Source organism: Anabas testudineus, chromosome 23 (assembly GCF_900324465.2).
Source record: "Anabas testudineus chromosome 23, fAnaTes1.2, whole genome shotgun sequence".
NCBI classification, from domain to species: domain Eukaryota; kingdom Metazoa; phylum Chordata; class Actinopteri; order Anabantiformes; family Anabantidae; genus Anabas; species Anabas testudineus.
Window position 1 is genome coordinate 10,337,819 of NC_046631.1, and position 26,514 is coordinate 10,364,332.

General features: G+C 39.8%; 1 protein-coding gene across 10 annotated transcripts; it reads right to left on the reverse strand.

Moving 5' to 3' along the window:
- Positions 1-1,031: 1,031 nt before the first annotated feature.
- On the reverse strand, positions 1,032-26,365 carry mybpc1 (myosin binding protein C1). Of its 10 annotated transcripts, XM_026363167.1 has the most exons (35): positions 26,102-26,365; positions 22,433-22,459; positions 20,887-20,958; positions 19,484-19,699; positions 18,436-18,483; positions 17,308-17,349; positions 16,762-16,797; positions 15,943-16,053; positions 15,589-15,737; positions 15,369-15,486; positions 15,225-15,276; positions 14,505-14,561; positions 14,031-14,039; positions 11,746-11,912; positions 11,531-11,663; positions 9,606-9,614; positions 9,166-9,290; positions 8,941-9,046; positions 8,493-8,659; positions 8,219-8,384; positions 8,026-8,132; positions 7,802-7,938; positions 7,558-7,717; positions 7,361-7,465; positions 7,036-7,224; positions 6,360-6,494; positions 5,864-6,031; positions 5,637-5,725; positions 5,355-5,550; positions 5,127-5,266; positions 4,869-5,028; positions 4,283-4,419; positions 3,925-4,111; positions 2,831-2,869; positions 1,520-1,634 (listed from the first exon to the last, which is right to left on the reverse strand). In XM_026363167.1, exons 1-34 carry the CDS (start codon positions 26,121-26,123, stop codon positions 2,850-2,852), a joined length of 3,762 nt encoding a protein of 1,253 aa, XP_026218952.1. In that variant the 5' UTR covers positions 26,124-26,365; the 3' UTR covers positions 1,520-1,634; positions 2,831-2,849. The 10 variants fall into 10 exon arrangements, with proteins under 10 accessions (XP_026218949.1, XP_026218953.1, XP_026218951.1 ...); XM_026363164.1 differs by lacking the exon at positions 2,831-2,869 and having other exon boundaries at positions 1,032-1,634; XM_026363168.1 differs by lacking the exons at positions 2,831-2,869; positions 19,484-19,699 and having other exon boundaries at positions 1,032-1,634.
- Between the last annotated feature and the right edge of the window lie 149 nt (positions 26,366-26,514).

Below are 26,514 nucleotides of genomic sequence, written 5' to 3' on the forward strand. Positions count from 1 at the left end.
TATGATTTTGCCAATCATCCACAATAATAAAACCATTTTTGTGCAACATCTTAAAGGATTAGTTATGGTTAAATGTCACTTTTCCTGTATTTAAATTATTTATTATTTATTTAAGTGCACAGAAGAGCTTTGTAATTGCACACAAACAATGCAGTGGTCATAAACAGGATTTTAAAAATACTGACATCACTAGTGACTAGTAATGTCCCACAATGTCACAGGACCCTCCACAAAAAACTGACAGACCCTCCAAAAGGTCAAATTTGCAATACTTTGATTTTGTGTCTGATATTCTCATGTTGAATTTACCCTAATTTAACTGTTTATGTTAATTTAAAGACAGCAGTTGAGGTCAGAGTTCCTGGCAGTCACATTGCTGAAATTATGGAAATACATTGCATTAAAAAAGACTCAAAATTAATTCTGAATTATGACTATCATAGTTATAACATGATTTGAGTAAGAAAGGATCATAAATGTAGAGACATTTTGGCACTGGTTTAAATATCTATACATTTACATATGGGATATAAGCTCAAATATCAGTATAACTGTTTTTATTAGCAAAATATTTTGAGAAGTGTGAGTTAAACTTACACACATCAATGGCTGAACTGTGGTTACTGAGTATTACATAATGAGCCCAACATTCCCTTTCATAGCAACTCATACTTCTTGGCAAAATACATTTAAATACCTTAATAAATGATAGTCTTGGGACCTACAGCAGATTTTTTTTTGTACATAAATCAAGTGGAATTTATCATAATGTAATTTTTAATATAACTACTGTATGGAGGAAGACCACAGTATCATTTTTAAATAAACTTTTTTTTATTGTAATCCGTGAGTATTAATTACAAAGTTAAATGCATGCACACATGACTGAGCCTCACTCAAGCCTCAAGTCCAAAATGAATTCAAAGATCATGTGTCATGCAGAATATGGACTGTGTGTAAATTGCTACATTTTTTCACATAAATAACCTACGCAGAAAATGTGAAATTAACAAATACAAATGTGAAATATCTTCAGAAGAAGACTCAGCACATTCATTTATTGTATCTAACATTACTCAAGTCTCTTTTCTTATCTGCGACACCATACAAACACCAAACTTTTGTTTATACATTCCCTTTCCCTTCTTTCATATCCCAGGAATAAATTATAACCTTCAACAAGCACTCCCAACAAAAATCAACATGTAAATACTGTTTGTGCCATTTGTTATTTTTTTACACACTACATGAATTTAATAAAGCTTGAGCCAAAACACTGCCAACATGCATCTGAGCTGACACAGTCTTTCAAACACAACCAAGTGACAAACAAGTGAAGTGGCTTTTATTTTCTTTGGTAACTAGCTCTAAACCTGCACACAGCATGCCACACCACAGACCAGTACACCCTTCTCTACACCGTTTGATCCATCTTGCCATCCACCTTCAGGCCGCTGACCTCAGGAGATGAGAGTAGACCACTAGTGGTGGCAGATGTCTGCAACACTAAAGTGTCTCATTGCACACTGTCAGATTTTACTTCTCCTGCTCAACAATCTTCGTCTCGTTCATGTACTTGTCGATCAGGTTTAGGGGCACTCCACGTTGCATGAGTTCATAAAAGGTGAAACCTCCTGGAGCACAAGAGGAAAAAGGCTTTTTACAATATTGCTGAGAGGCACAGAGGCAGATGTGGAGAAGGAAGAATAGAAAGAGACAGAAAGCAAAGAGAGACACCAGGAGTTCTTAAGGCAGTCAGAATCACTCATGTACACAGTGCACAATCTAGTTTCTAAGTCAGTGTGTCCCAAATCCATACTATATATTGATTGTCTCATTAAGCTGTTTTCGAAGACAGATGCTAACTTTATAATTATGAAATGCCAGCCTTACATTTAACAGATTATTTTTTCAATTTGAATTTTCAGCATATTAATGTGGCAAGAATTTACTCATGAAACTGGAATGTCTGTAAATCAAAATGTCAGTCTCATGGTGGTGCAAGAGAAAAGTCAGAGGATCAGGAGTCACTAAGCCATAGTCACATCGTCTTGGAACCATAGATGTCAATACAAAAGGTTTTATATATTAATATGTTGATATTTAACTGGATAAACGAAATGTCTGATTTGCTGGTGGTTGTAAGTGAAATGTCACGGGGTCACCAAAGGCATCCTGGGTGGACCATAAATGCCTCTGGCAAATGGGAATCCATCCAATAATTGCTGAGATAGATCAACTGAATTATTAACAATAACTAACACATTGGATAGTGCTAATTGCTTTTTAGCATGCATGCTGACACTATAATTAAACCTTTTTACAATTAGTGTGTAGTAGGGAATTGGAACAGAGCTTGTATCTGTGCAGACCTGCAGAACTAGTCGATTCCTCTAAAATACAATGCATATCAAGATTTTAGCATGTGCAACAAGCAACATGGTAAATACCCAGAGTTAGTTTGATTCATTTGCACCTGTGTGATTTTTATTTTAAGACAGCAGCCAAGAAAACTAAAAAACAACAACAACAAAACAAAACAAAAAGGCAAACAAAAGAAAACACCTATGCAGACAAAACTTTTCACTCTTTTTACTTACCTTTTCTGTGGCTCAGGTTAAGGGATAGCTAAGAGGAAATCACTTAGTATATGCTGGCATGCAAATCGTGTTTTATTAAAGCTCAATTTCACATTTTTTGTGCTCCTTTCATCGGAAAGAAAAGCTGCTAAAGTCTCACCGAATGGCAAAAGCAAAGGTTACAAAGGCTGGCTGAAAGATGCATAATGAATGACATAAGCTTCATATGCCAAAACCATATGAAAGCTTACCTTCTATGAGAACATACATTCACAATTCTTGAGTTTGGACTGGGGGAGAGAGAAGAGAAGAGGGGTTAACAAAATGTTTACATGGAGTTATATGTGTGCACCAGGGAATTCTGCTGAGTTATTACTGATCTCTTTTATATGAGGAGTTAACTGTGGGGCATAAAGAAGACACGGAAATCTGTGGAGAGACAGTTTAAGATGGAGACAGTAAATAATACAACACAAAAACATCACGGCTCTATATGTTATGCCTGACTGGTCACAGACTGTGTGTTGAAGTGGTGTGTTGTGATGATGAACAAGATGGCTGGATGAACTGGACTGGATACAGCTGTGTAAGAACACAGGGGATGAACCTGTACATGTGGTGGTGATGGAGGAGTGTCACCAGATATTATGTACACACACGTGAACGGTTTATTATTAGATTTGTATCTACTTTTTTAAAATGATGCCCAGGATCCAGTTGCACCACATGTTCAAATTTAAATGCAGTGTATTATATATTATTATATATTATTATAAGACATATATACATGTAGTTGTTGCATAACTAACTGAGCTAGCTGATAAGGGTGAAACAATTCTTCAAATCCATCTGACTGTGTTGTTTTTTGTTGTTTTGCTTTTTTTGGTGCAGGATTTTTAATAATTTGGAACACTAAATGCTATCTGACTCAGATGCAATGGTGCAACTGGATTTAGTAAATGACCTGTTTGAAACTCGGTAGGGGTTACTAAAACCTTCAGAAAGACTTAAAAGAAACTGGTTTGGTGAAACCAAATCCAGATACTTACATGTCCATCGTCTATGTGGCTATCCCTTTGGTAGACTGCAACACTCAGCTCAAACAATACAGCACCCTGGTGGTTTCCCAAAGTTGCCTTTTCTCCTTTTGAGATTAATGATTAATCTTACAAGAGATTTGATTAATTTTTATTCTGATCATTAATGACCTGTGTTTGAGACTGTAAATGATTTACTGTTTTTAAACATTTCAGCAGAGAAATGAGTAACAAACAACAGGGAAGCTCAAGTAAACTTTGGGAAACCAGGGAACTGCGCAGGGGAGAGCCTCCAGCTCCACACTGACCTTTGACCTCCAGCTTGCAGTCCACTTGAGCTTCTCCTAGGTCATTGATGGCCTTGCAGGTGTATAATCCACCGTCATAGGGACTGGGCTTCCTGATCTCCAGAGTACATACTCCCTGGTTGCTAAACATGCGGTAGCGTGGGTCATCGACGATGACGATCTTATTCTTCATCCAGATCACTTTGGGCTGGAGACAGATGTGAGAAATGTCAGCATTTTATGATGTAAAGAACATCATGTATGAGATCATGTATAATAACTTCTCAGCAAATTAGTTACTGAGACCTGAAAACATGAAAACACATATATACAGCACCTTCTACACCACACCACTTTTACCTGTTGCTCTGACACTTACCCTTGGGTTAGCACGGACACTACAGTTCAGAGTAGTATTGTAGCCGGCGACGGCAAAAGTGTTGATCAGCGGCTGTGTGAACTTTGGCGCCTCCTTAAAGTCGTGGTCATTGTACTCAGGTATCTTGACCTGCAAGCCTGTGGGGGGAAGGGTAAAGGAATGGGGTTGTGCATGATACTGGCACTGAGCGGTATCATGCAGGGAGTTCCCTATGTGATGAGGGACAGACAGTGTTTCTTTATTTATCATCGCCTGAGACTGTTACACCAACGTTTAAGGGCCTGTCAGTCATAGCCCGACCCATGTTAGATTTGAAAGTGAGACAGACTCACTTGAGGGTGGAAAACATCACTGACAGTACCTTTCAGAAAACAGCTGTGGAAATAAACAATCAGCTAATTAAACAACCCCCCCACACACACACACACACACACTTTTTGGCTAATAAGGAGCAACAACAAATTTTACATCCAAACACAGTGACCATCATGACAAACAAGGACATTTTTAGGTAATTTGTTTCTCCTTGCAACCACAGACATACACAAACTCTCACACCTTCACTCGCTATCACAGTCAGTTTTACCTTCTTTGACGATGAGAGCACTTTTTTTGGTTTGGGTAGCAGCTTCACTGAGGCCACACATGTTCTCTGAGAAGATCCTGAAGAAGTACTCGTTCCCAACCACCAGCTCTGTGATTGTGATGCAGGTGCGATGGTAGTGCTCAATGCATGTGAACCATTCCTGAAAAGTGGAGTCAAGCATGTAAACATATGCAAGGACCTTGTGTAGACCATGTTTCTAATGCAGTAGTATGTAAGTGTAGTTTAAATCTCTGCTACCATTGTCTTCTTGTCTGCCTTTTGAATAGTGTAGCCTGTTATTGGGGCGTTGCCATTGTCTTTTGGAGGAGTCCAGATGAGAGCCACATTTCCTCCCCATACATCTTCAATTGTCACACACTGAGGAGGTCCAGGTAGGTCTGTGAGCGAGTGAAAGGATAGTGAGCAGACAGTTTGAATGAACTGTGCTTGTTCTTATTTATATCATGTCTTTATTCATTCACTCACCTACGATTTGTATGTCAATAATAGCTGTATCCACATGGTTTTCAACCTGCACTGTCATCTCATACTTCCCAGAGTGGCTGCGTTCCGCTTTACGGATAAAGATGATGCTGTCACAGTCTGTGTTACGGATGCTGACGTGGGAAGGCTCTATGGGTTTGCCCTCCTTCAGCCAGGTGACCTTAGGCCGGGGTTTGCCCTGCAGACATAATCACGGGGTTTAACATTCTGATTGGAGCTGCAGCAAATATTGTATTAATAAGTTGAATTAATAAGTTGTTTTACCATAAATGGCACCACAAGGTTGACTGCTTCTCCAACTCTGCGGGTGTACGTCTGCTTCAGGTGTCTGGGGACACGAATCTTAGGCGGTTCTGTGGGGGAAATGACCCAGAAGTTGTGAGATTGAGGATTTATTGTATTCTCGTCTTTTATATCAGCTTACTGTAAATGTTTGATTCAACTTTCAAACTAAATTGTGGCAGGAAATTAAGTAAAAAGAGCTTGCTCACCAATAACCTCTTTGACCAGGATAGAGTGCTGAAGTGTCCGAGGAGCGCTGGCTCCAGCAGCGTTGATGGCCTTGACTCGAACTAAAATTTTACATCCTGGGCTCAGCCCGGTGATGGTGTACTTGGTCTTCTCAGTCAGCTCCTTGTTGGATACTACCCAATCATTACCTGCAGGAAAAATCGATGTTAGCAACTTTCATTTAATGTCTACCTCTGTTTAAAAACACTAAGGTATACAAATACTAAAGGTTCACTTTTAGGTATTTCAGATTCATTTCTGTACGATAACACTTCTAATAACATAAAAGCTAAGATACAATATTAATTAGTGTTGTACTAATCTTTTAATCTATCTCACTGGTAAGAAAGTAAATGAGCGTCTTTTCCAAAATGTCAAACTATAGTTTGTCACAGTTCATGCCATGGCCTCTGTTATTCTGGTTTATTCTACCTGTACCTTCACCCAGGATCTATGGTAGACGTGAGGTTGACTCACTTCCTTCTATGCAGTACTCCACCAAGTATCCATCCAAACCAGCTGCTCCGATGGTTTCAGGAGGGCGCCACTTCACAGTCACTGTGGTGTCTGTGACATCATCCACAACCAGCATAGTAGGTTCACTGGTCACAGCTAAGAGGGGGTGCAAGTTTTAGTTAGAATGAACCGTTTAATTTCCAACAATAGATATAAAAGAGATGGGAAAGTATCTATTTGGGGAAATCATAAACACACGAGCAAGGCGCCTCTCTCTCTGGTGCATTAGTGTCTGTTCTTGGCTTCTATTCTTGTGTTCTGAATCACATTTAACTCCTGCTGAACCTGCTGACAGACCTGATCTTCTAAACCTCTAATCCACAGATGATTTGGCAGCCATTATAAAGACATATTTAATAACTCCCTAAAGCTGCGGCGTGTCGAGTGGAGGTCACAGTCAGAATGCTTGGGATGGTGGGGCATAGGGAGGAGCAGCTGTGTCGCCGGGGTATCAAGGGCAGATAACACATGCTCTGTTCCAGGCCTACTGTTAGAAACCAGTATTATGAAATCGATGTTAGATAAACTGAAGCCTGATGTAAGGGTGTGATACCTCCCTGTAGAGATAATTGGCAGCTCAAAGACCAGTGTTTAGACTGCGGAAGTGGATATTCAAGGAGAAATTCGGTCTACTCACCGAGGGGAGTAAAGGCTTTAGATGGTTCGCTGGGCTTGGAAACACCAATTGCATTGACGGCAAAGATCCTCACTTCATATGGCACACCTTCAATCATCTTCTTGGGCTCGAATGATGTTTCTTTGATTAGGTCAAAGTTCAGCCTCATCCATCTTGAGCTCTGCTTCTTTTTTCTCTCGATAAAGTAACCTTTAAAGGAGGGTGAGAAAGCTTGACGTTTTTAACCAACACATACTGCACATCAACATAGCTTTTAATTTTTTACAAGTCAGTCTGCCATTAAAGTCGACAAAACTACAAAAGAGTAGTCAGATGAAATGCTTACCTAAAATTGGTGAACCTCCATCATATTTTGGAGGTTCCCATGTCATAGAGCACCAATCACCACCCACCACTGGGACCAAAGGAGCTTCTGGAGGGTCTGGGATGTCTGCAGACGACACAAAACCATATTGCGGTTTCAAAAACTAAATTTCAACTGTCCCTGTGGTGTTTTGATTTAAAACCTTTGTGATCTCTTACCTACAACCTTGATTTTGATGCTGGCTGTAGCTTCACCAGCCTCGTTCTGTAGGACTATCTTGTAGTTCCCTGAGTCCTCCCGCTCTGTGATCTCAATTGTCATACTTGTCTGATCGCCGTATGTTTCAGCTCGGACACGGTGGCCTGACTCAAGAATGACCTGAAGCAAAAACACTGGAAACTTCAGTGTTTTGTTTTTTTTTTTTTACAAAGATTTTTTTAGTGTACAAAGGTTGAAGCTCACCCTCTCTCCCTTCATCCACACCACCCGTGGTGCTGGTTCTCCACTGATTGGGATCTCCAAACGCAGTTTGTTTCCTGCCACCACTGTCACTGTGTTGTCTGGGAAGTTCAAGCTGTCCAAGTGCACCCTTGGAGGGTCTGACAAAAATAAAGATCACAGCAAAAATAAAAACCACATAAAAAGATATTGAATGCCACAGCACAATAGAAGAATAGATTATGTACCAATGATGTGGATTTTGGCAGAGAGACTCTGTGAATATCCCTCAGGTACGAAAGTGTAATCTCCTGCATCGTGAAGAGAGCAGGTCTCAATTTCAAGCCGGTGGATCCTGAAAAAAAAACCCGAAACATGTTAATTAGTAGTTGTTTAAGACTGATTGATTGAAGGAAATGTGCACTAAAGGAGAAGACATACTTGTTTCTGTGTATGATGTTAATGCGATCATTGGGCTGGATCAGCTGTCCGTTCCTGTACCACCGGCCGGGGACGTTGCCTGGATAGATCTCACAGTGCAGCTTAATGGGTTGACCCAGCAAGACTGTCATATCCTGCAGGTCCTGATAGATCTTCAGTGGTTTCACTAAAGAAAATAACAGCAGTAAAACACAATGGAGTCAATTGTTGATAAAATCATTTTAAAAGCATTCAAAAAATAAAAGAATAGATAAAAGGACATAATGCTACGTACAGTCAACCTGTACATGAGCCTCAGATGTACCACCAGTGGCCATGATGGAGTATGTGCCAGTGTCCTCTCTGGACGCATCATCAATCACCAAGAAGTGTTTGGTTCCCTCACACTTAACTCGGTATCTGGAGCGCACTCCTGTTGGAACCTCAACACCGTTTTTCATCCTGAAGGAGCATTGAAATTCTCACACATATGGACATACTTGATGGTTAAGTGAGAACAACCTACATGCGCTAAACACAGTGTTTTTAAACAGATGTATTCTTGACTGTAGAAACATGGTACATTGTTTAATGTCAGGTTTTCTGACTATGATCAATAATTCAGTGACGTTAATCTCAGTTTGGTAGAATTTGTTTAGTTGCATATTTCAGTTACATTTTCTTTAGGAGACAGGGTTGATTTTAGAAACTCATTGAATCTCTAAATGCTTTCAGAGCCTTACCATTTGACTTGAGCTCCTTCCTCTGACACTTCACATTCCAACTCAATCCTCTCGTTCACTGTGGTCTTCACAGGTTCGATACCTTTAACTATCTTAACTGGCAACTCTGTACAACAGGAGCGTAGGAAGAAACTGAACAGGGTCTCACTGGCATGCAAACAAATCTCCAGGATATCTGTGTATTAATTTATAAGTTAAATAAATGTGAAAGGTTAATGGAGATACCTTTAACAAACAGCTCGGTGGTGCACTTCTCATCTCCTGCAGCTACAGAGTAAGCTGCATCGTCATTTGAGTTGCAGTTGTTGATGACCATAATCCTCTGAGTGCCCTTATGCTCAAAAATGAACCTAAACAGGAAGTCCATTAGTTACGTCAGTGATAAGAAATTGTGCCTAAAGATGAGGCAACAATCAACCAGTATATACCAGTCCAAAGATATGAACTATTACTTTAACATATTAAGTGAAAGACAAAGTATAATTGTTTTTGTCTACTTTAAACTTCACACACAATGACAATGCAACGCTGTGTTAAACTACTGTTAACGTGCATCAAAGACAGTGTACACACTCAGAAATCACAGAACACAGAGCGATGCGGTCACGTCAAAACTGTGGCATTAAAAAAGAAAAGGGGGAAACTGACTGGACACGCGAACTTACTTCCTTTGACTAAAGGTCACCATTGGAGCCAGAATGGGGCCGGAGCACAGGGAGTGTACAGGAAGTAATTATGGCAGACAGGAAGGAGCACCATGACAGTACAGACAGAATGACAGACAAAGACAGAGAGACATCATGCTTCAAGGGGTACATTACATAGTCAATACAATAGTGTTACAAAAAAGTAGAGTATCAAAAGAGAGTCTTCAGATCAGGGAGTCTTGGAACAAATGCCACAGGAGGCCAAAACCAGAAAACAGCAATAACCTCCCAGATGGCTTTAACTTTGTGTGGCTTTGAACAGAATCCTCAGGTTATTTCAGGTCAAGCATAGCAGCTAGTGTTTTTTTCCATCCATCTGGTATTACTATATTGTATACACTGCAGAACACTGATGATTGCCACTTTAGAGGGACTTACAGTATATGCTCAGCTATTATAAGATCACATGTTTCATTATTTTTAGACACAAGTAATAATAGTTTAGATTGTTTAGTTTAACACTCATCAGCTAGTTGCTAACTTTGTCTCTTTGTTGTCTGGTGTTTGGCATGGAGTTAACAGTGGGTTTTACAGAGCTTTATTGCCAAAACAAAACAGTGGAGCGTGCTGATGGACAGATTATGAGAAAATGGTTCCCTGGACACAGACAGGGAAAGGGATGTCTACTGTGCTTAGGGTAAGTTTGTATTTGTTTTTAGTATTTTTGGTCAGGTTTTGGGTCATGTTGTGTTTTTTTTGTCAAGTTTTGGGTCTTCTTGTGGTCCATTTGTGTTTTTGAACACAATCACTTTGTGCATATTCTCTGGTGTATGGATCCCATGATGTATCAGGCTATATCTGTATAGCTAAGGGGCAACAGCAGAACTAGATTGCAATTCTTTACAAGAGAACCCTTTCACACATATTTGTGCTTTACAGGGATTTAAAACATGACATTTTTTTATCAAAACAATCTACTAATGAATTTATTCCTGTCCTTCCTGTTTTTCGCACTTTGTCTGGACCCCCGAGTCTTCGTATTTACTTAAATAAATGTCAGTTAAACTCAATGATTTTTAAATGTACAGTATGTTAGTAAGATCAACCACCTATTTTTTTAATCTGTTCTAAAGCCAGACTCGGTTAAAGACCTGTGAAGGAGGTACCGCCTTTTTCCTGTATGGAGGAGAACACATATACAGCAGTTCATAGCAATTAAAAACAACAACTGACATCATACATTGCATGTACACCCAAATGTAGCTCTGTGGCCGTATAACGTATTGCACTACAAGAAAGATTGATAGATTGTTTGTGTTAGATTGTGTGGAAGCTGATTAGAGCCACATTAGAGTCGAGAAACTGTTATTTGTTCACTGGGTGTCAGCTGGCAATGGTTCACAGTGCAGTGGAAAGAACTGGCTGCACAATAAAGACAGTAATGTACAACTGTGACGGTGATGTAAGGTTACACTAGAAATATGATGTTCACATGCCTCAATTAAGTCTCAATATGTTTCCATATGGCTATTTGTAAAGTTTGCATAGTGCATGATATGCTTTTGACCTGAAAAACTACAGCATGTAACTACACATGTAACTATACTGGTCATTAGTTGTATTAAATTACATTAAATAAGAAATCTAGAAAAACGGAAGCCTTTGACTGTACATTTGGAGAGTATATTAAGTAAAAATATTAGAAAAGGTTACATACTCTAACTTAAGTAAAGTGGTGAAAAGTGAGCAAATCTGTGTGTGTTATAAAATGTGAACCATTGTGTTTTTGAGAGGTGACAAAGTGAAAACACATCACCAGATACTGGTACAGTGCAGGAATAGTTGCCACAAATAAAAGGCATTGCTCATTAAATACCTTTTATTTCTGCAGTATTAAAAGGAATAAGATGTGGACGATGGAAGATACGGGGGGGGGGACATACTTTGGAGTGGGCCTGATTTCTTGGCCATTCTTGTACCACTTCAGCTCAACGGTAGGATCAGCCAGATCAACCACGAGACGGATCTTTCCACCTTTATCCACCTGATATGCTGGATCCAGCTTCTTTGCAAAAGCTTTGAAAAGATCACACCAAGGTCAGAAAAAGCTCATTTGATCACATGTAGATTGACATGCACCTGTAACAGGTCTTTTTACCTTCGCTCTTCTTCTCCTCTTTAGGAATCTTCTTCATCCTCCTCAGCAGACCTCTCAGATCTGTGATACCGTACATAAAAGCAATCTTCTCGTACTCATCGGGGCGGGCATTCTTCAGGATCTCCCACACATCCACCTCTGGGGTGTCGTCCTGCTGTTTTGGCTCCCTAGCGGTGCCCGATATAGTGAAAGATGTGAGTAACGAGTCTCAGGTTGATGTTTGCAACGTGTCCTGAGGAACTGCTTAATGACCAGGATGGTATTGGTAAAAGTAGGAAACATATGTCCCAGTTTTTACTGGAATGATGTCTTTTTCATTATTCAATTCCCCCGCAGAGCGTTCCTCAGGACATGTCACACAAAGAGATGGGCATGATGAGCGGTCTACCTGTGTGTTGACATTGGCTCTGGAGTCAAATGTTAATGGTGACAGGGTAGCAGCACCATTAATACAAAACACAGAGGTGTCCTCTAATATTGTTTAGAGGTTGATGTGGGTTAACTGTATTTCTACGTTTTTTTAAATGTGTTTCATTCCCCTCAAGACTTCATCCAAAGTGTTCAAGATAGAACCATGGAACAACAATCAGGATGGATTATGCTCAAAGAAGTACATAAATGTGTAGTTGACTGCTTGACAGTTTTAAATACAGACACTTATCTGACTTTATGCCATGTGTACTTTAGAAATTGGTGGCAAATTTAAATTTAAATTGTTCAATATAGAGAGGAGGCATTTACAACTAGAGCCAGCAAGGAATGAGAGCCACAGAAATTTGAGTGGTATTTAGTCTATTTGTTAAAGGCTATATAAAAAGGCTATATTCCCTAAAAGTATATGTAATATATATATATATATACATGTTCATCTGTGTGCCAGACTGCAGCCACAATTTGTGAATAAATTAAAAGAAGGGAATTATTATTTATCAATTTCCAACTTTTTTATCTCCTTTTTACAACTACGTTAACTATATTTTATAAAAATGAGCATTTCACTGCAATTTCAAGTACCAAACTTGAGAAATGCTTTATTACTCTAGTGCTTTTTGTTGCCTAAACAGTCAAATTTCCCACCATATGTAGGTTTTCATTTGTAGTTATAATGTAAACTTCTCCCAGCTTGAAAAAGCCTCTCTTCGAACAACTGAGGACAATTTAGCTGATATTCAAGCTCAGACTCATTGTTTAAATACCGATTTCATTTCATGGCAACCTTGAACCTACAAATATTCAGCTGGCCTGAATATTTATAGCTCATATGTAGGGATGAAGGGGAGATGTAAAAGGGGAATTAAGGAGGATTTGGACTGGGTTCTTTTAGTCTGGAGACTGTTACAAGATTTACAAATCAGTGTGGGATAAAAAGGGCTTCACCAGTGTTGTAGGATTAAAACCGCACACGTGAACAGACACAAACCAATAAAGGAGAATTTATGTTTCCTTTCTTGTAAATGTGTCCTTCAACAAACTGTTATAGTTGACTTTTTTCTTCTAATAGTATGTGCAGCATGCAGGGATTCAGGGAAAACCTGCAAACAAATATTTTTAATCAGGTTTTTTTTTTTTTTTTTGTATCGCTCTCGTAATCAAGCCCATCCCTTTGTTCGTTGTTAGTTTTAGTGATCACTTCAGAGATGCTCCGACGCTGTTAGATGATGAATGTGTCACCAGGAGATGTTAGATTTTTGAGATCCATATTAATAAACATGTCATCCTGAACATGAGTGTGTCCATTAGTTTATATAAAAAACATTCAGTCAGCACTTTCTTTCATTGACATTTTCCCAAATGTCCGAAAGGTTTTAGGTGAATAGCATAAAATATTATTCCATTCTTTGCTTCTATTTCTCACGTGTTTATTTTCAGGCAATTATGAAGAAGGCAGAACTAAACATGTTGGTATTTGCCTTGTAGTTCTAAATAAAACGACAGTGTAGCGATAACACTATTTTACAGCATCATTTCTCTGTGGCCCACTAGCACATCATCAATGATCCAAAATGGCGCTCTTTGCCTCATAAAGGTGGTGTCTGACTTCATGGCTCGATGGTGAGCTGATACCCCTGATTATGATGCAAGGACCATTTCCATCATTACTGATTGCTGACAGAGCAGTTAGGAATGCTGCCTTCAAATGAAGTGTTACCGTACTACAGTAGGCCAACACTCTTGCTTGTCCCATTCCTAGAGCTACATGTCATGCTGGGGACTCTACAGGATTACGGTACTCACCCGCAGTAAGGTCTAATCATTTTAAAACCTATGGTTTTCTCTCTACTAACCTTTGATTTCTGAATATGCAGGGGAGAAGAAGAGACAAGCCCAAAATAAATGGATAATTTTGCCGGTGAATAGTATAGCTGCCAAGATCTATTTGTAGTCAGAGTTAAATGCTGCATTGTAACATCTCAAATATCCATCATGGTGTTTATTTTGTGCTAGTAGGCAGTACGCTGTAGTCTTTGCGATGTGTTCAAGTGCTATTTTTGCCTTAAAAGTGTACAGTGTACAGGAGCTCCACCCTGCTGAGGGTTGCCTCAAAATTTGTTCTCACTATACAGACAAGTCACGTCTAAGGGGAGCCCACAGTGTCAGACCTTGGAAAACCCCCTGTTATTATATACAATATATCATCTGCAGAAACGTACTTGGTTTTAAAGGATGTGAGAGAAAGAAAAAAGGACGACATTCAAAAAAGAGGCTCAATAATATTGAAAAAGGCAAAATCCACTCGGGATTGGGGATCTGATTCTCACCTATGTTTAAGGAGGCCACTAAAGTCAAGTTCTCCTGCATCTTCTTGTCCTTCACTGCTGTTGTTAACAAGGAGAGATTAATACAAATTAAGTCACAGATGAAACAGTTACAGGCACTAGAAAACAATGCTACAAGAGCAGCACAAAGCGAAGTCTTGACATCAATCGATGTGTAAACTCCAGGCTAACACTCGATTGTTGCTTACACAAAGCCTCCTCTTTTATGTCTTTTCTGTGTAAAGGCTTCAAATAAGGTGGTTGTGTAAGATAACATCAAGCACTTTCCCAGGCAATATTACCACAGTGTTTCTCCAATGTTGAAGTAACATTACTGAGCTGCAACATTGTGATAATGCAGTGAAACTGGGATGCTTTGCATTGCTGTCCAGATGCATTGTTTGTAGGGGAGATTTGAAATGCAAGAGCTGGCCTTTATTTGAGTCAGTTGGTTGATTGTAATTACCTTTATGAAAGGGTAATGACATGATTACAACCATCTTGCCACACTTCTACGTAATATCCTTGAAGGTACTTTTTCTTTTCTTCATGTTTCAGGAGTATTCATGAAATAGATAATGTATCAGAGATCCTATTCTCTGAAATAAATACCTTAGTTTGTTCCACTGAAGAGAGAATGACTATTTCTGAATATGTCATATATAAATACATGTGACTGTTTGAGATTAGCAACAGTCTTGTAGTAGCATCCCCCTCTTTTACCTTCTTTTGAAGGCTGATCGAATGTCAATATTCTGAGAGCCCTGTCCAGCTTCTGCAAGATAAAAACAATGTATATGCTAGTCTGCGTTTTGTGCTATTTCATGTGAAGGTGGAATTTTAAGGCACTTTGTTGATTTAACAAACCTTTAACTTCCAAGTCAAAGGAGCAGCTGTCAAACTTGTCCTTATAGGTGACTTCGCACCTGTAGTTTCCAGCATAATTATCTTTGGCCTTGATGATGTGCATCTCAAATGTGTGGACCTGTCAGTGGGGGACATTTTAGAAATAATATAATAGCACCAATAGCATGTGTTGCTGAAAAGTGGCAGTGAGGGTTGAGCTGGGTGCCTTGCTGTACAGTACCTTGGTGATCCGGTCAAAGGTCTCTTTCAGCTGTAAGTGCTTCCCTGTTTTGCTGGCCAGATCCATCCATTTTCCTTTAAACCACTTGATAGTGGGTTTGCGGAGAAGATCTTTGGCCTCCACCTTAGCAACGAAGGTGATGTCTCCACCTTTGGGCACAAAACAACACAACTTGTCCAGAGAATGTCAAACAGTGTGAAATACTCCAATTTAATTTAACACATGCGAAGAGTTTTGCTGTTTCTGACCTAATTGATCTCAGCAAATGTTTTGGTTGCATGTTCGTCTATGTGAACTTCCTTTGTGTTCTTCCGCTGTTAATGTTAAATTAATCTTTGCTGCGCCATCACTCACCCACGGTGACACTGCCACTTTGAGGTTTTTCTATCAGTAGGATGGACAGTGGGGGGTTGTCAATAGGCTTGTCCAAATCCTCTGGGGCCTGGCCCTCTCCCAGAGACCACACTGCTCAGTTGGGAGAAACACAAACATTACACACAGCTCTCCAATAGAACGATAGACCAGGGAAGTCATACAACCACCTTTCACTTTTCATCTGAAAGTTTTAGTCTTACCAGAGTCACAAAGACAGACAGAAAGACTAAAAGACAAACATGTTTTCTCACTTTCTGCAATCACACCTCATACAGCAGCAGAATTTAAGCTCTTTGCAACATGGAAAGCATGAAAAAGACAATGTGAAACACAGATAGGATGTCTCATTTTTGTTTCGTAGGGGAGATTTTTTTTGCAAAATACGAAGGATTATATTAAGTTGTTTGTATTTGTATATTTCCTGCTTGTCTCTTCCTTGTGGTCCTGAAAACTTGAATGTGGATGATTCACACTGTTGCCGTTCAGATCTAGTCGATATTGATTAAGAACTCTGGTCTATTGATTGTTTTCTACAAATTTATTAATCTAACGCGACTGAACCAAATAAATTTCCCATGGGGCACCTCATTTCCAGGGAGAAGGACGAAATACAACTTTTTTTAATGCACAGTCTTCAGAAAGTCAACCCAGAAGGCTGCTGAGCAAGGTTTAAATTGATCCAACTATGTAGGAGAAAAAGAGGATTTCCTTAATATCGATCTAAAGTTCTAAATTACTCTAGAAATGTGTGAAAAAATCAACATAACTGTACGTCTATTTTGACTACCACTTTATTACCTGAGTCTTTTCTCCCCATGGCTGGAACGCTATCATCTAAACAGAGACAGAGAGAAATTTACAGCATATTGTAAGGAATAGTACTGTAAAGTCCACTGAAGCAAGCACACACTCACAAAACATGAACCCGACAAGCACATAAGACTTGCAAGCGGTGACTGAAGGAATTCTGATTGAATGATCTTACAATTTTCTTATTTAAGTTGTCAAAATATTTTGTGAGTATGGACTAAATACTGATTGCTGAAGTGCAAAACGTGGATATTATGATCAGAATTCCAAATGTATTACTGTAAATGGTATTTTTTGTGTGTACAGAAACCACAACACGATCATGTAACACAGTGAAATTAAAATTAAAAGGGGAAAAATGACACCTCAGGCCATTAATGGGTATTTATTAATTTGTTAGCAGGGGTCATTTGAACATCCCCACTTCCTCGTATTGCAAAACTGCAAATATGAATGTCTCCAACATCCTTCCTGTATCATTCTGATTAAGAGTAAACTACTGGTTTGGTTGGTACAAAAACAGAAGGATCTTACTAGGCAGGTCAACTGAGAGTTTCTTGACTGAACTGGCATCCTCTGTGAAAAAAACACAGTTGTCACTGAAATGAATCATGATAAACTTAACTACTTTTGATGGTCGATGGTTGAATAACGTGTGAATATCGATGTGGGTGTGATTGGAAGCTTAGATCGTCTTTGACATTGCACAACCTCTTCATCACTGAAACCTAAAACTGACATATAGCACTAAAGCATAAATGTCACTGTTGTGACTTATAATAAGTTTTCAAAGTATTACAGATATAAACTGTAGTTCCAAGTCTTATAATTATAGAGCAATTATCAGCTTTGTTTGCAGTTGGAGGCGTCCTGCCAGCAGTTTTACAGATGTTTCTTTTACCATTTGGAGCCATGTCTTTCTGTCTACAGCATTTCTCCAAAGCCCTAAATGTTAAATCATGCTGCAACAGAAAAGGTGGAAAGTGCCATATGTGACTGCTGCTTTAGATTTCAAGTATCTGGATGCTATGCAAATAAACTGGCGTACATCTTCATCAAACACTACTTCTTTTTTAATATTTTGAATGGAAATCAAGCTAGCTTTAATTTACTCTTCGTAAATCGTGGTAAATTCACTTATAGAAATGCAGATGTCCTCACTTGAAAACAATACTAACTGTAGCTAGAAATAAAAAAAAGCACATTAATAATTCAAATTAATAACTCTTAGGGCTAAAGCTTGTTTATATTCAATACCTAAGGGGATAAGCATGTATTTATTTTGTGCCATTATCTTGTAACGTCCGCCCCTTTATTTCATATAAGTAAAGGTCAATGTGCTCGTACGTATTACAGTACACTGTGGCATTTTCCATGTAGAGTAGTAATCACACTTTAACATGTATGTCAGTGCACGGACATACATTACAATATTTACAGGCTTGAAACGAACATTCGTACAGAAAATAAAATACTTTATAAACGGTTGAGATTAGAGCCAATGCCTTTTTGTTACTACTCACATTATAACTGACTTACTAAGGGAAACTTGCGATTCACTTTAGCATATCGTAAGCCAAGTGCTCCATTGCAACCATCCTCAAAGGGTGGGGGGGAGGAGCAATATATCAGGAAACAGTAATGGTTGTTGTGGGTACCAACCTGTTTGGGGTGTTGGGCATGGCATAGTAGCTGCAGCACCATCCTCATCTGCAATAGAGGTGTCAATGACAAGTAGACCCACCTATCAAAAACCTCCAAGTTCATCACTGGCAGGCCGCAGGCCGTCGATCACATGCGAGACAAGACTTTGAATGGATTGTGACATGCAGCTCTTGGCCAGGAAGAATGAGACGAAAATATCAACTGATGATTTGGCTTGTGCCCTAGAAAAATAACTAGTGTGTCTGAGAGACGGGACAGTGTGATTGAAACTGTGTGGAAAAACGTTGTGCTCAGTGTGCTCATAACCACAAGCTTCTCAAAGACAAAAGCACAAGCTTTCCAACATGGCAGTGCACACACAGGTGTACTGTAGAAAAAAAAAAAGCCTTCAAGCAGCAGATGCAGCACAAATTCACAAAAATGCTCATGTACAAGCCTGAGAAAGCTTTGAATCCTGGGTAAGAATATTGGTTGTTGCTGCAGAGATTGCTCTCTTTGTATTATTTTCACTGCCTCTACACAGTGAAGATCAGTTCAACGGGGCATAATGTGCAATATATACTGTAAAAAAGCAGCCAACTGCCTTTTCAACACCATAAGTGTCCTAAAAGACCTCATTTGAAGACTCACCTTGCACACAAATTAAATCACCTTCAGTTTTCCATTTCAGAATTTCATCCATTAGTCTTTTATTAGTCTAAATTAGTCTTTATTTCTTCAAAAATTCCTCAGATGCAAAAATGACTCTATTTCTTTATAATCTGCATGCCGTTAAAGTTGAAAAGAGAACCCAAATCAATGCATGGCTCCACTGAAGTCCATTGCATTTTTAGCCACGAAGTAATCTATAGTTTCTACTGAGTGTAAATCCAGAGTTTACAGCATATAGATAAAAAAAAAAATTGGCATGCTGGTGAGCTATTTTGTGCAACTGATTACTAATAAGACTTTCAGAGCTCCTTTCTATTGTATTTGATTTTCTAGAGGGGTAGAAGCATGCTCCTTTACTAAGAGAGACTGATTAAAATTTAATGGGTATACTTACCATGTGGAGGGGGAGAGCATGCACCCTCTTCTTTAACAGTAGAGTTAACGAACTCTGCTTGTTCTTTCACCCCTACCCCACCAGGCTGTGGTTGGTTTGAGCCATTTTCTGTGGCGCTCGGCTCCTGAGCCACCACAGCTTGTGACGGCTCAGGCTCTGAGGGCTCTGGTTTCTTCCCATCAGTCTCTACTGGTTCTTTCCCCTCTGCTACCGCCTCTGTACAGCAGACAAAGCGCCAGGCTGGAGCAGCAAGCATCAAGCACAAACACTGGCATTGTAGCAAGCAATGCTTGCTCAAATGAGATGTGTATAAATAGCAATGACCAGATACACTTCAAAAGGTGAAATTACACATGTGAAATAGGGTAATAAGACAAAAAAAAACTAAATCGGAAGGACAGATGTGGTACGCCACTGTGTTGTAATTGGATATGTCAGTGGATTATCTATCTGGTCATTGTTTATTTATACTGTAAAATCATCAAGTAGACATGGCTTTACTGACTCACTGTATAACTACGTACAATATGGAGACCAAAACTGACAAATCATTAAAGTTTATCAGTTTAAAAATCAAAAATACAATTAATCTTTAAATACTTTTAATACATAAAACATACTACTCTAATAATTGTCAACATTTTCTCAATAATTTATTTTAAAATAAATTCATAAGAAGCAAATTAGTAAAAGACAAATCTTACTCAAATAAATCCCATTTTTAATTAGATTAATACTTTTGAATTAATTAAATTAAAGTACACAGTATGACAGTATGTAGATTGCCACATTAGTTTTCATTTGTTATTTGTTCAGTGACAAATCTGACAACAAATAACCATTTTATATGTAATTTATTATGGGGTTCTGAAAGATAATCTTTTTTACTTTTGTCTGACCAATATTTCAAACTGGGTAAATATTTTATATTTTATAAACTGGAACTAAATTATTTTCGGATTTAAGAAATACACAGCACTAAACCTCTTTTGTCAGTTTTGGGCTTTACTTTAGAAAACTTTAATTGAGTCATTAAAACCCAACTTCCTTGATCACTCTACTGCGTACCACCTGTGTGATGACTCAATTTGTCAGTCACACAAACACGACAACAGCCACAGCATGAGTTAGTAATAGCACCAGGAACCAAGACAAGTGCATGTAAACCAACGTGGGCATGTGGATATGTGCACAGTGAGTGGGGTGACCAACCTACAGCTGCCCTGATTAACTTACTGTGTGAACATACGGTGTAGTGAGTAATCATACCTCCACAAGAAAAGTGCAGGTTCAGGCTTCTCAGAGTGAATTAAGTGGGGAAAAAAAACTTGTGATCACACAAACCAAACGAACACGTGATGTGAGTGTGATGTGCAAGTGAAGGGGGCATCATGGTTACCCACCTGGGGGTGGAGAAACCTCCAGGGATATCTCAGGTAGGGGTGGGGCACCATTACTGTCTGGGGCAACACTTTCTGAACATGTGACAAATATAGTGGGCGATGGAACAACTGCTTTTAATAAGCACAAAGCTTCAGCATCTACAATGCCTCTCTCAGTGTCACATTCAGACAAGCAGACAGAATCACAACCAAACAGACACAGAAACACATAAACGTCTACTAACACACACCTACATCCACTCACCTGCCTAAAAGTAAACAATACACAATAAGTCAAATTCCTGTTACCACATACAAAATATTCAGAAATAATCTATCTTAGGGCCAATTTCCTTCTCAAAAATGTACAAAATGTGCTGTTAATATGTCAAGATTAGAGGTTTTGCAAATGTCATTGATATGCATATTTGAAATGCACATTAACAAACACTCTTAGAGTTATCATTCTACCAAGACTTAAGGCTGAATCATTCTTAATCCTTCCATCCAAGTGTTGCAGTGGCACCTGTTGATCACTGTAGCGCCACTGCAGCACTAACTGGAAGGGTCATGCTTTGTCAGGCAGTGTTGTTCATTCATTTTTATACCTCAGTCATCATGTTAGATTGTTTTACTTTGAGGTAAGATGAGATAATTGCACTGAAAATGACTTAAAATGTTTTCCAGCTCCTACACATCCATTTGTTGTCCCACATCTTTGTGAATATTCTTGCCTGGTCCTCACTCTGCTCCATTGATGTAATTCCTTTTTTCAGCAACTTGTGATGTAAGGGATTGTGACTCCAAATTGAGTAATTACATTACAGTTACTAATCCCAGTAATGGTTCATTAGAGCAGCATTTTGTGGGGAGTTTGAAAGAGGCATTAGTCTGTGGAACCCCAAAGGTGTCTCGACAGGAATTAAAACGCCAGGGATCTCCAGGGATAACGTTAATCTAGTCTGGCATTCTTAAATAGCTCTGAAGAAATGATTTATCTGACCAGGGCCGTTTTTAGTGAGACCCTAAAAGCTGAGCTCTCTCCCGACCATGTCGGAGCCCCAAGATGCTCCGACTCCAAGGTCAAACCCCAGCGCCAGCAAAAAGCCCGTTAGATGCCAGGACCTTGGTCACATGAAGTGATGGGGGCGTCAGCTGAATCAACAGAGAGGGATCAGCCGGCTGGAGAGAGGAATTTCAGAGATGCTGACAGCTTGATCGTGGCTACAGATGAGTCTGGAGCACAGCAGCAGGTCCATACTGCTGACTGGAGGTTCCACATTTACATTCTTAAGGTTCACGGTTATGTTCGCCACGTTGCACATGAAGGTGCAGTTAGTTTTGCCCTATGGCCTCACTTCAAAACAAGTATTCCTTCCTGAAAGTGCATCACCTGGTTTTTCTGTTTCCTTTTCTGTTGTCCGACTGTCACTTGTAGGACTACTCATGTATTTTTAACAAAATACTGATATTGTATGTCTGCACTTGTTCATCTATTGTGCAGGTATAATCTAGCTAGACTGTATAGTGACAGAAGGAGATTAGATGTCCGCTGCTGTTCACTCACCTTCTGGCTGGCCATTTGGCATCTCATCTAAAAGAAAAACAAAGACATCAGTGTCAGGACATTGAGATCTTTGATGCATATGTGCACATTGAACCACTTCATTGATATTATTCTACAATAAGCCACAACAGCTTTGCACTTAGATCCCATTGTAACGGAGGCCCCCATGATACATTGTTTGTTTGCCCTCTGCCTCGTCTAAACCTATGGAACTAATGGTGGTCGTGGTGGGGGGATACAACATTTAAAACCCATAACAGGACTCAATGCTGGGTCTCAGCAGATGAAGCCATCCATACAGTGGGGTTAAAACATTAACCTTTACTGTTATAAGTGGATCAGTGGAGCACAAGGTCAGTGGAGGATGTCTAGTATGACAGTGCCAGACAAGTTGTGCAACACCTGCAGAAGCCTGTGGATGTATTATTCTAAAATACTGCAAAAGCTCTATTTCAAAGGAAGTAAGAAAGCAAGAGTGCCTGTGCAAATGTGTTTGTCTTACTTGTTGTGGTGTTTTGCTACAAACAAGGAACTTATCTTCTATTAGAGGACTTCAGAAACATCAACAGTAAAGTTTAGAGATACACTCCTGTGAAATACACAGTTGTAGGTTGTTTATAACTGCAGCAAAAAAACAAGATTTACTACATTGTGCTGTTATTATAGTATGTGTTATTAAACACTGCACTGTGTGTGGGTGTTGAAGATGGAGGACTTGAGGAGAAGGAAGGAGAATGCTTGAATGGTATTTTCAGCAAAAGAAACCAATGTACTGCCAACACTGAAGGAAAACAAGTACAATTGGTGATCATGTATGATTCATACGTGTAGTGTTGTGTTGTAGGTAGGTATTTTCTCAACCCTCTTTTAACCATTTAACTTGTTTCCATAGTGAATTTTTCTCTCTTTGATTTCTGTAATTTAACAAAGTGAATCATTATTAGTGTGCATCATAACTAAAGATTTAATTAAAATCAATGAATTCCTGATTCGTTGGTTGAAGAACAGAATTTTATAAGAATCAAAAATAAAAGCACTGACAAATAAATCAAATGTATGCAAAACTTTAGAGCATGACTGGAACCAATGAGACTCTGCAAATTGAGTCCTGTCCGTTAGTGACTTTGGCTTTAAAAGAAAATAATCTTCTCTTTATTAAAGCTTTGCAGCCTGTCTATGAATACTACAACCTTATAACTCTTTGTACGTCCTTTGCCATTTTCTCCCAGCGCATCTTAGCTTCTGATATGTCTCCGTTTGTAATGATTCCCCTTAAGCATTCCTTGTCAAAATTAGCCGCACTCCCACCTCACTTCAAAACAATGTGTCGCTGGCCACAGAGCCACAATCCTGCAGGGTCACATCATGCACACGGGAATGAGACTCGCTCTCTCTCTGTCTCATCACCATTGAGATAATGAGAGTGGAGAAGGTTTTGTTTTACCTCTGAGAACTCCCAGTGCAGCTGACAGGGCTGCAGGTATTTTCAGCTGTTGCCTCCTCTGGCGTGCAGACAGAAGGGCTCATACAGGCTCTAACATGAGACGAACTGCCGGGAGATTAATTTTGCCTAATATAAACCTTTATTACTTTAGCATAGATCAACCTATGCTAATGATAGCGCGTTTGCCCTTGTTGTGGTTCTCTATTTTACTCTGACTCCTTGTTTCTAGCAATTCTGGCTGTGCTATGAAAAGGAACTTCTATGAGTCATGTGAGACTGAAAGCAGATTAGAGCTGTACTGGAGGGCAATTAGCTGCTGACAGGTTTTTCCCTGTGTTTTACCTTGGGTTTGATTTACGAGGGGGTATTCTGTAACACAAAGCGCCGGCGTCAGAGGACAGAGCCCAGGGAGAGTGATGGACTTTAGTGACAGTAAATATCATGTGGTGAAGACAAGGGCTTCTCCACAACTGAAACCCAAACCTAGTCACAGCTAGAACAGGACTAGAAGGCACAGGGTCAGAGGTTTGATGAGTAGCTGACCTCTAACGGAGAGTGGCAGGGAGATGTCTGTTTCGTTGTGTGGCACAGCAGAGGAGGAGGAGTTGGGCGGCAGTAGAGGGAGATGGCAGGGAACAAGGGATGGGGATTAAAAGTGTGCTCATTCTGAACTATTCCAGGGACAAGAATCCCGGCCCCAAGAGATCCACAGGCGACTCAGCCAGTCCATCATCTCTGGTTTGGACTTTTTAAAGGCTTGAGAGTGGGGTGTCTGAAACAACAGGGCTGGCCTCCTCCTCTTCAGCTGTTCAGACTCATTTAAAGAACAATACTTTTCTCCCCTAATTTATCTGCTGCTCTTGGCGATGCAGCTATTCCTGGGTGATGTTTGGAGCAGACTGGAATCTGCTGCCTCTATTTCTCCACAGCTTTGTCTCTGAGGGGATCAGGGATGTTTATGGCAGAGGATGAACACTATTGGGGTAACCACACTGGACACAACTGAACAAAAAGGTGCCAAGCTGGGTTCGTGTATCATATCACTGCAAGACAGAAGTTTCCCCTGAATTCTTACAGCTGATAATGACCCAACTAGAAACTGAGCTAAAATTTGAACACTGCAGAACGGGGATTTGGAGCTTTGCTCTGCCTGGCCAATTTTACTAAATCCCACGTGGATATATAAAAGCAATGAAATAGCTTGAGTAACTGTTCCTGGACAGACAGATAACAAATAGAAGTCATGTGTACATAGAAAGATGATTGTGTTCATGTGCAAATCTGATACAGACAGATCAATTATCCTCTAGACTATACAGGTCTTATTAAAAACATCATCTGCATCAGAATCTCATGAGATCTTATCAAGAATGATCCAAAACCCAAGCAAAATGTTCAATTTGCTCTACATGGGCATGTCTGTGTCGACGGCAGACTCCCAAAGAGCTGAGCTAATGGAGAGGGTGGGAGTAATACCATATCGTAATGTCAGACAAGAGCGGATTAAAAGGGAATGTTGATGGACACGATGGTACAGATGAGTGACGTTATGGTGTGGAGGAGTGAGGGAGGGACAAGTTAGGGGTTAACATTGTGTGTAGTTGAATGTGGATTGTAGAGGGCTGCTATGAGAGTCCAAATTGGCCATTTCTGCTTGGCTCCCATCAAGCAACTGCATTCAGGTTCTTATTTATCCTCATACAGCCCAACCTAATATCATTTCATCCAAATTGCATTATTCTTAACGGGTCTCTGCTGGTGTTGTTCCTGGCACTCATCAACATTCCTCCACTGCTCTTCATCGTCATGTCTTTCTCCGGCTGGATCACATAGAACAATCCTGTATGTCACAATAGTGTCTGTTCATAAACCACAAATCTTCTCCTGCCCCCGGGATGGTTGAAACATGCATCAGTAATACAACACCACTGTCAAAGTCACTTTGAGGATTCCTACGAACACGCTGGCAAGCTTGCCATAAAGTGATGGAGCTCCCTGCAGTGGGTGTAAACTGACTCTGTTCCCTTCAATCAGAGACAATCAACTGGCAAATATCAAGTCACAACAGATAAGGTAGAAGGGTGTTTCACTTCAAAGAGGCAATACAAATCTTAAAATCAATGCAGCGCACAGTAGTTAATTTACATACCACATTTTGATGACGCTCTTATATGCTTTGATGTTACTGCTACAGCCACCATGCAAATCCTCCTCAGCGCTCCTACCTTTCTTTGTGGGCTCTGGCATCTTGAGCCGTGTCCCAAGAAAAGCACCAAGGAGTCAAAGTATGCAGGTAGATACGGTAGATTCGTTCAGAGCAGTCTGACTCTGCAGGAAGTCAGGTAAGGCGTAGGAGCCCTCTCAGTCCAGTAGGGAGAGAGGATGATAAGAAAGTAGCAGCAAAAACCTCTGGGACCCCTCAGGGCAGAGTGATGGGAGATGAGGAGGGCACAGGGATACAGTTTGGATATCTCAGTGGGGGAGGAGAGGAGGACCAGTGACAGATCCATCGAGGGACTGGCTTTCAGGCCTTATATAGAGAGGTGTGATGCTCCTCCTTCATGTAGTGTAGGTCTGTCTTACACCTTCTGTAGCATTAGGCTACTAATTACTTATTATTAAATAAGAAGTCACTGAA

Coding starts and splice junctions, on each gene's coding strand:
- mybpc1 (XM_026363164.1), bottom strand. CDS start 26,123: ATGCCAGAGCCCACAAAGAAAG. Junction 5,551..5,636: donor ACCTTGTGGTGCCATTTATG/GTAAAACAACTT, acceptor TTATGTCTGCAG/GGCAAACCCCGGCCTAAGGT. Junction 5,029..5,126: donor AGGCAGACAAGAAGACAATG/GTAGCAGAGATT, acceptor TCCACTTTTCAG/GAATGGTTCACATGCATTGA.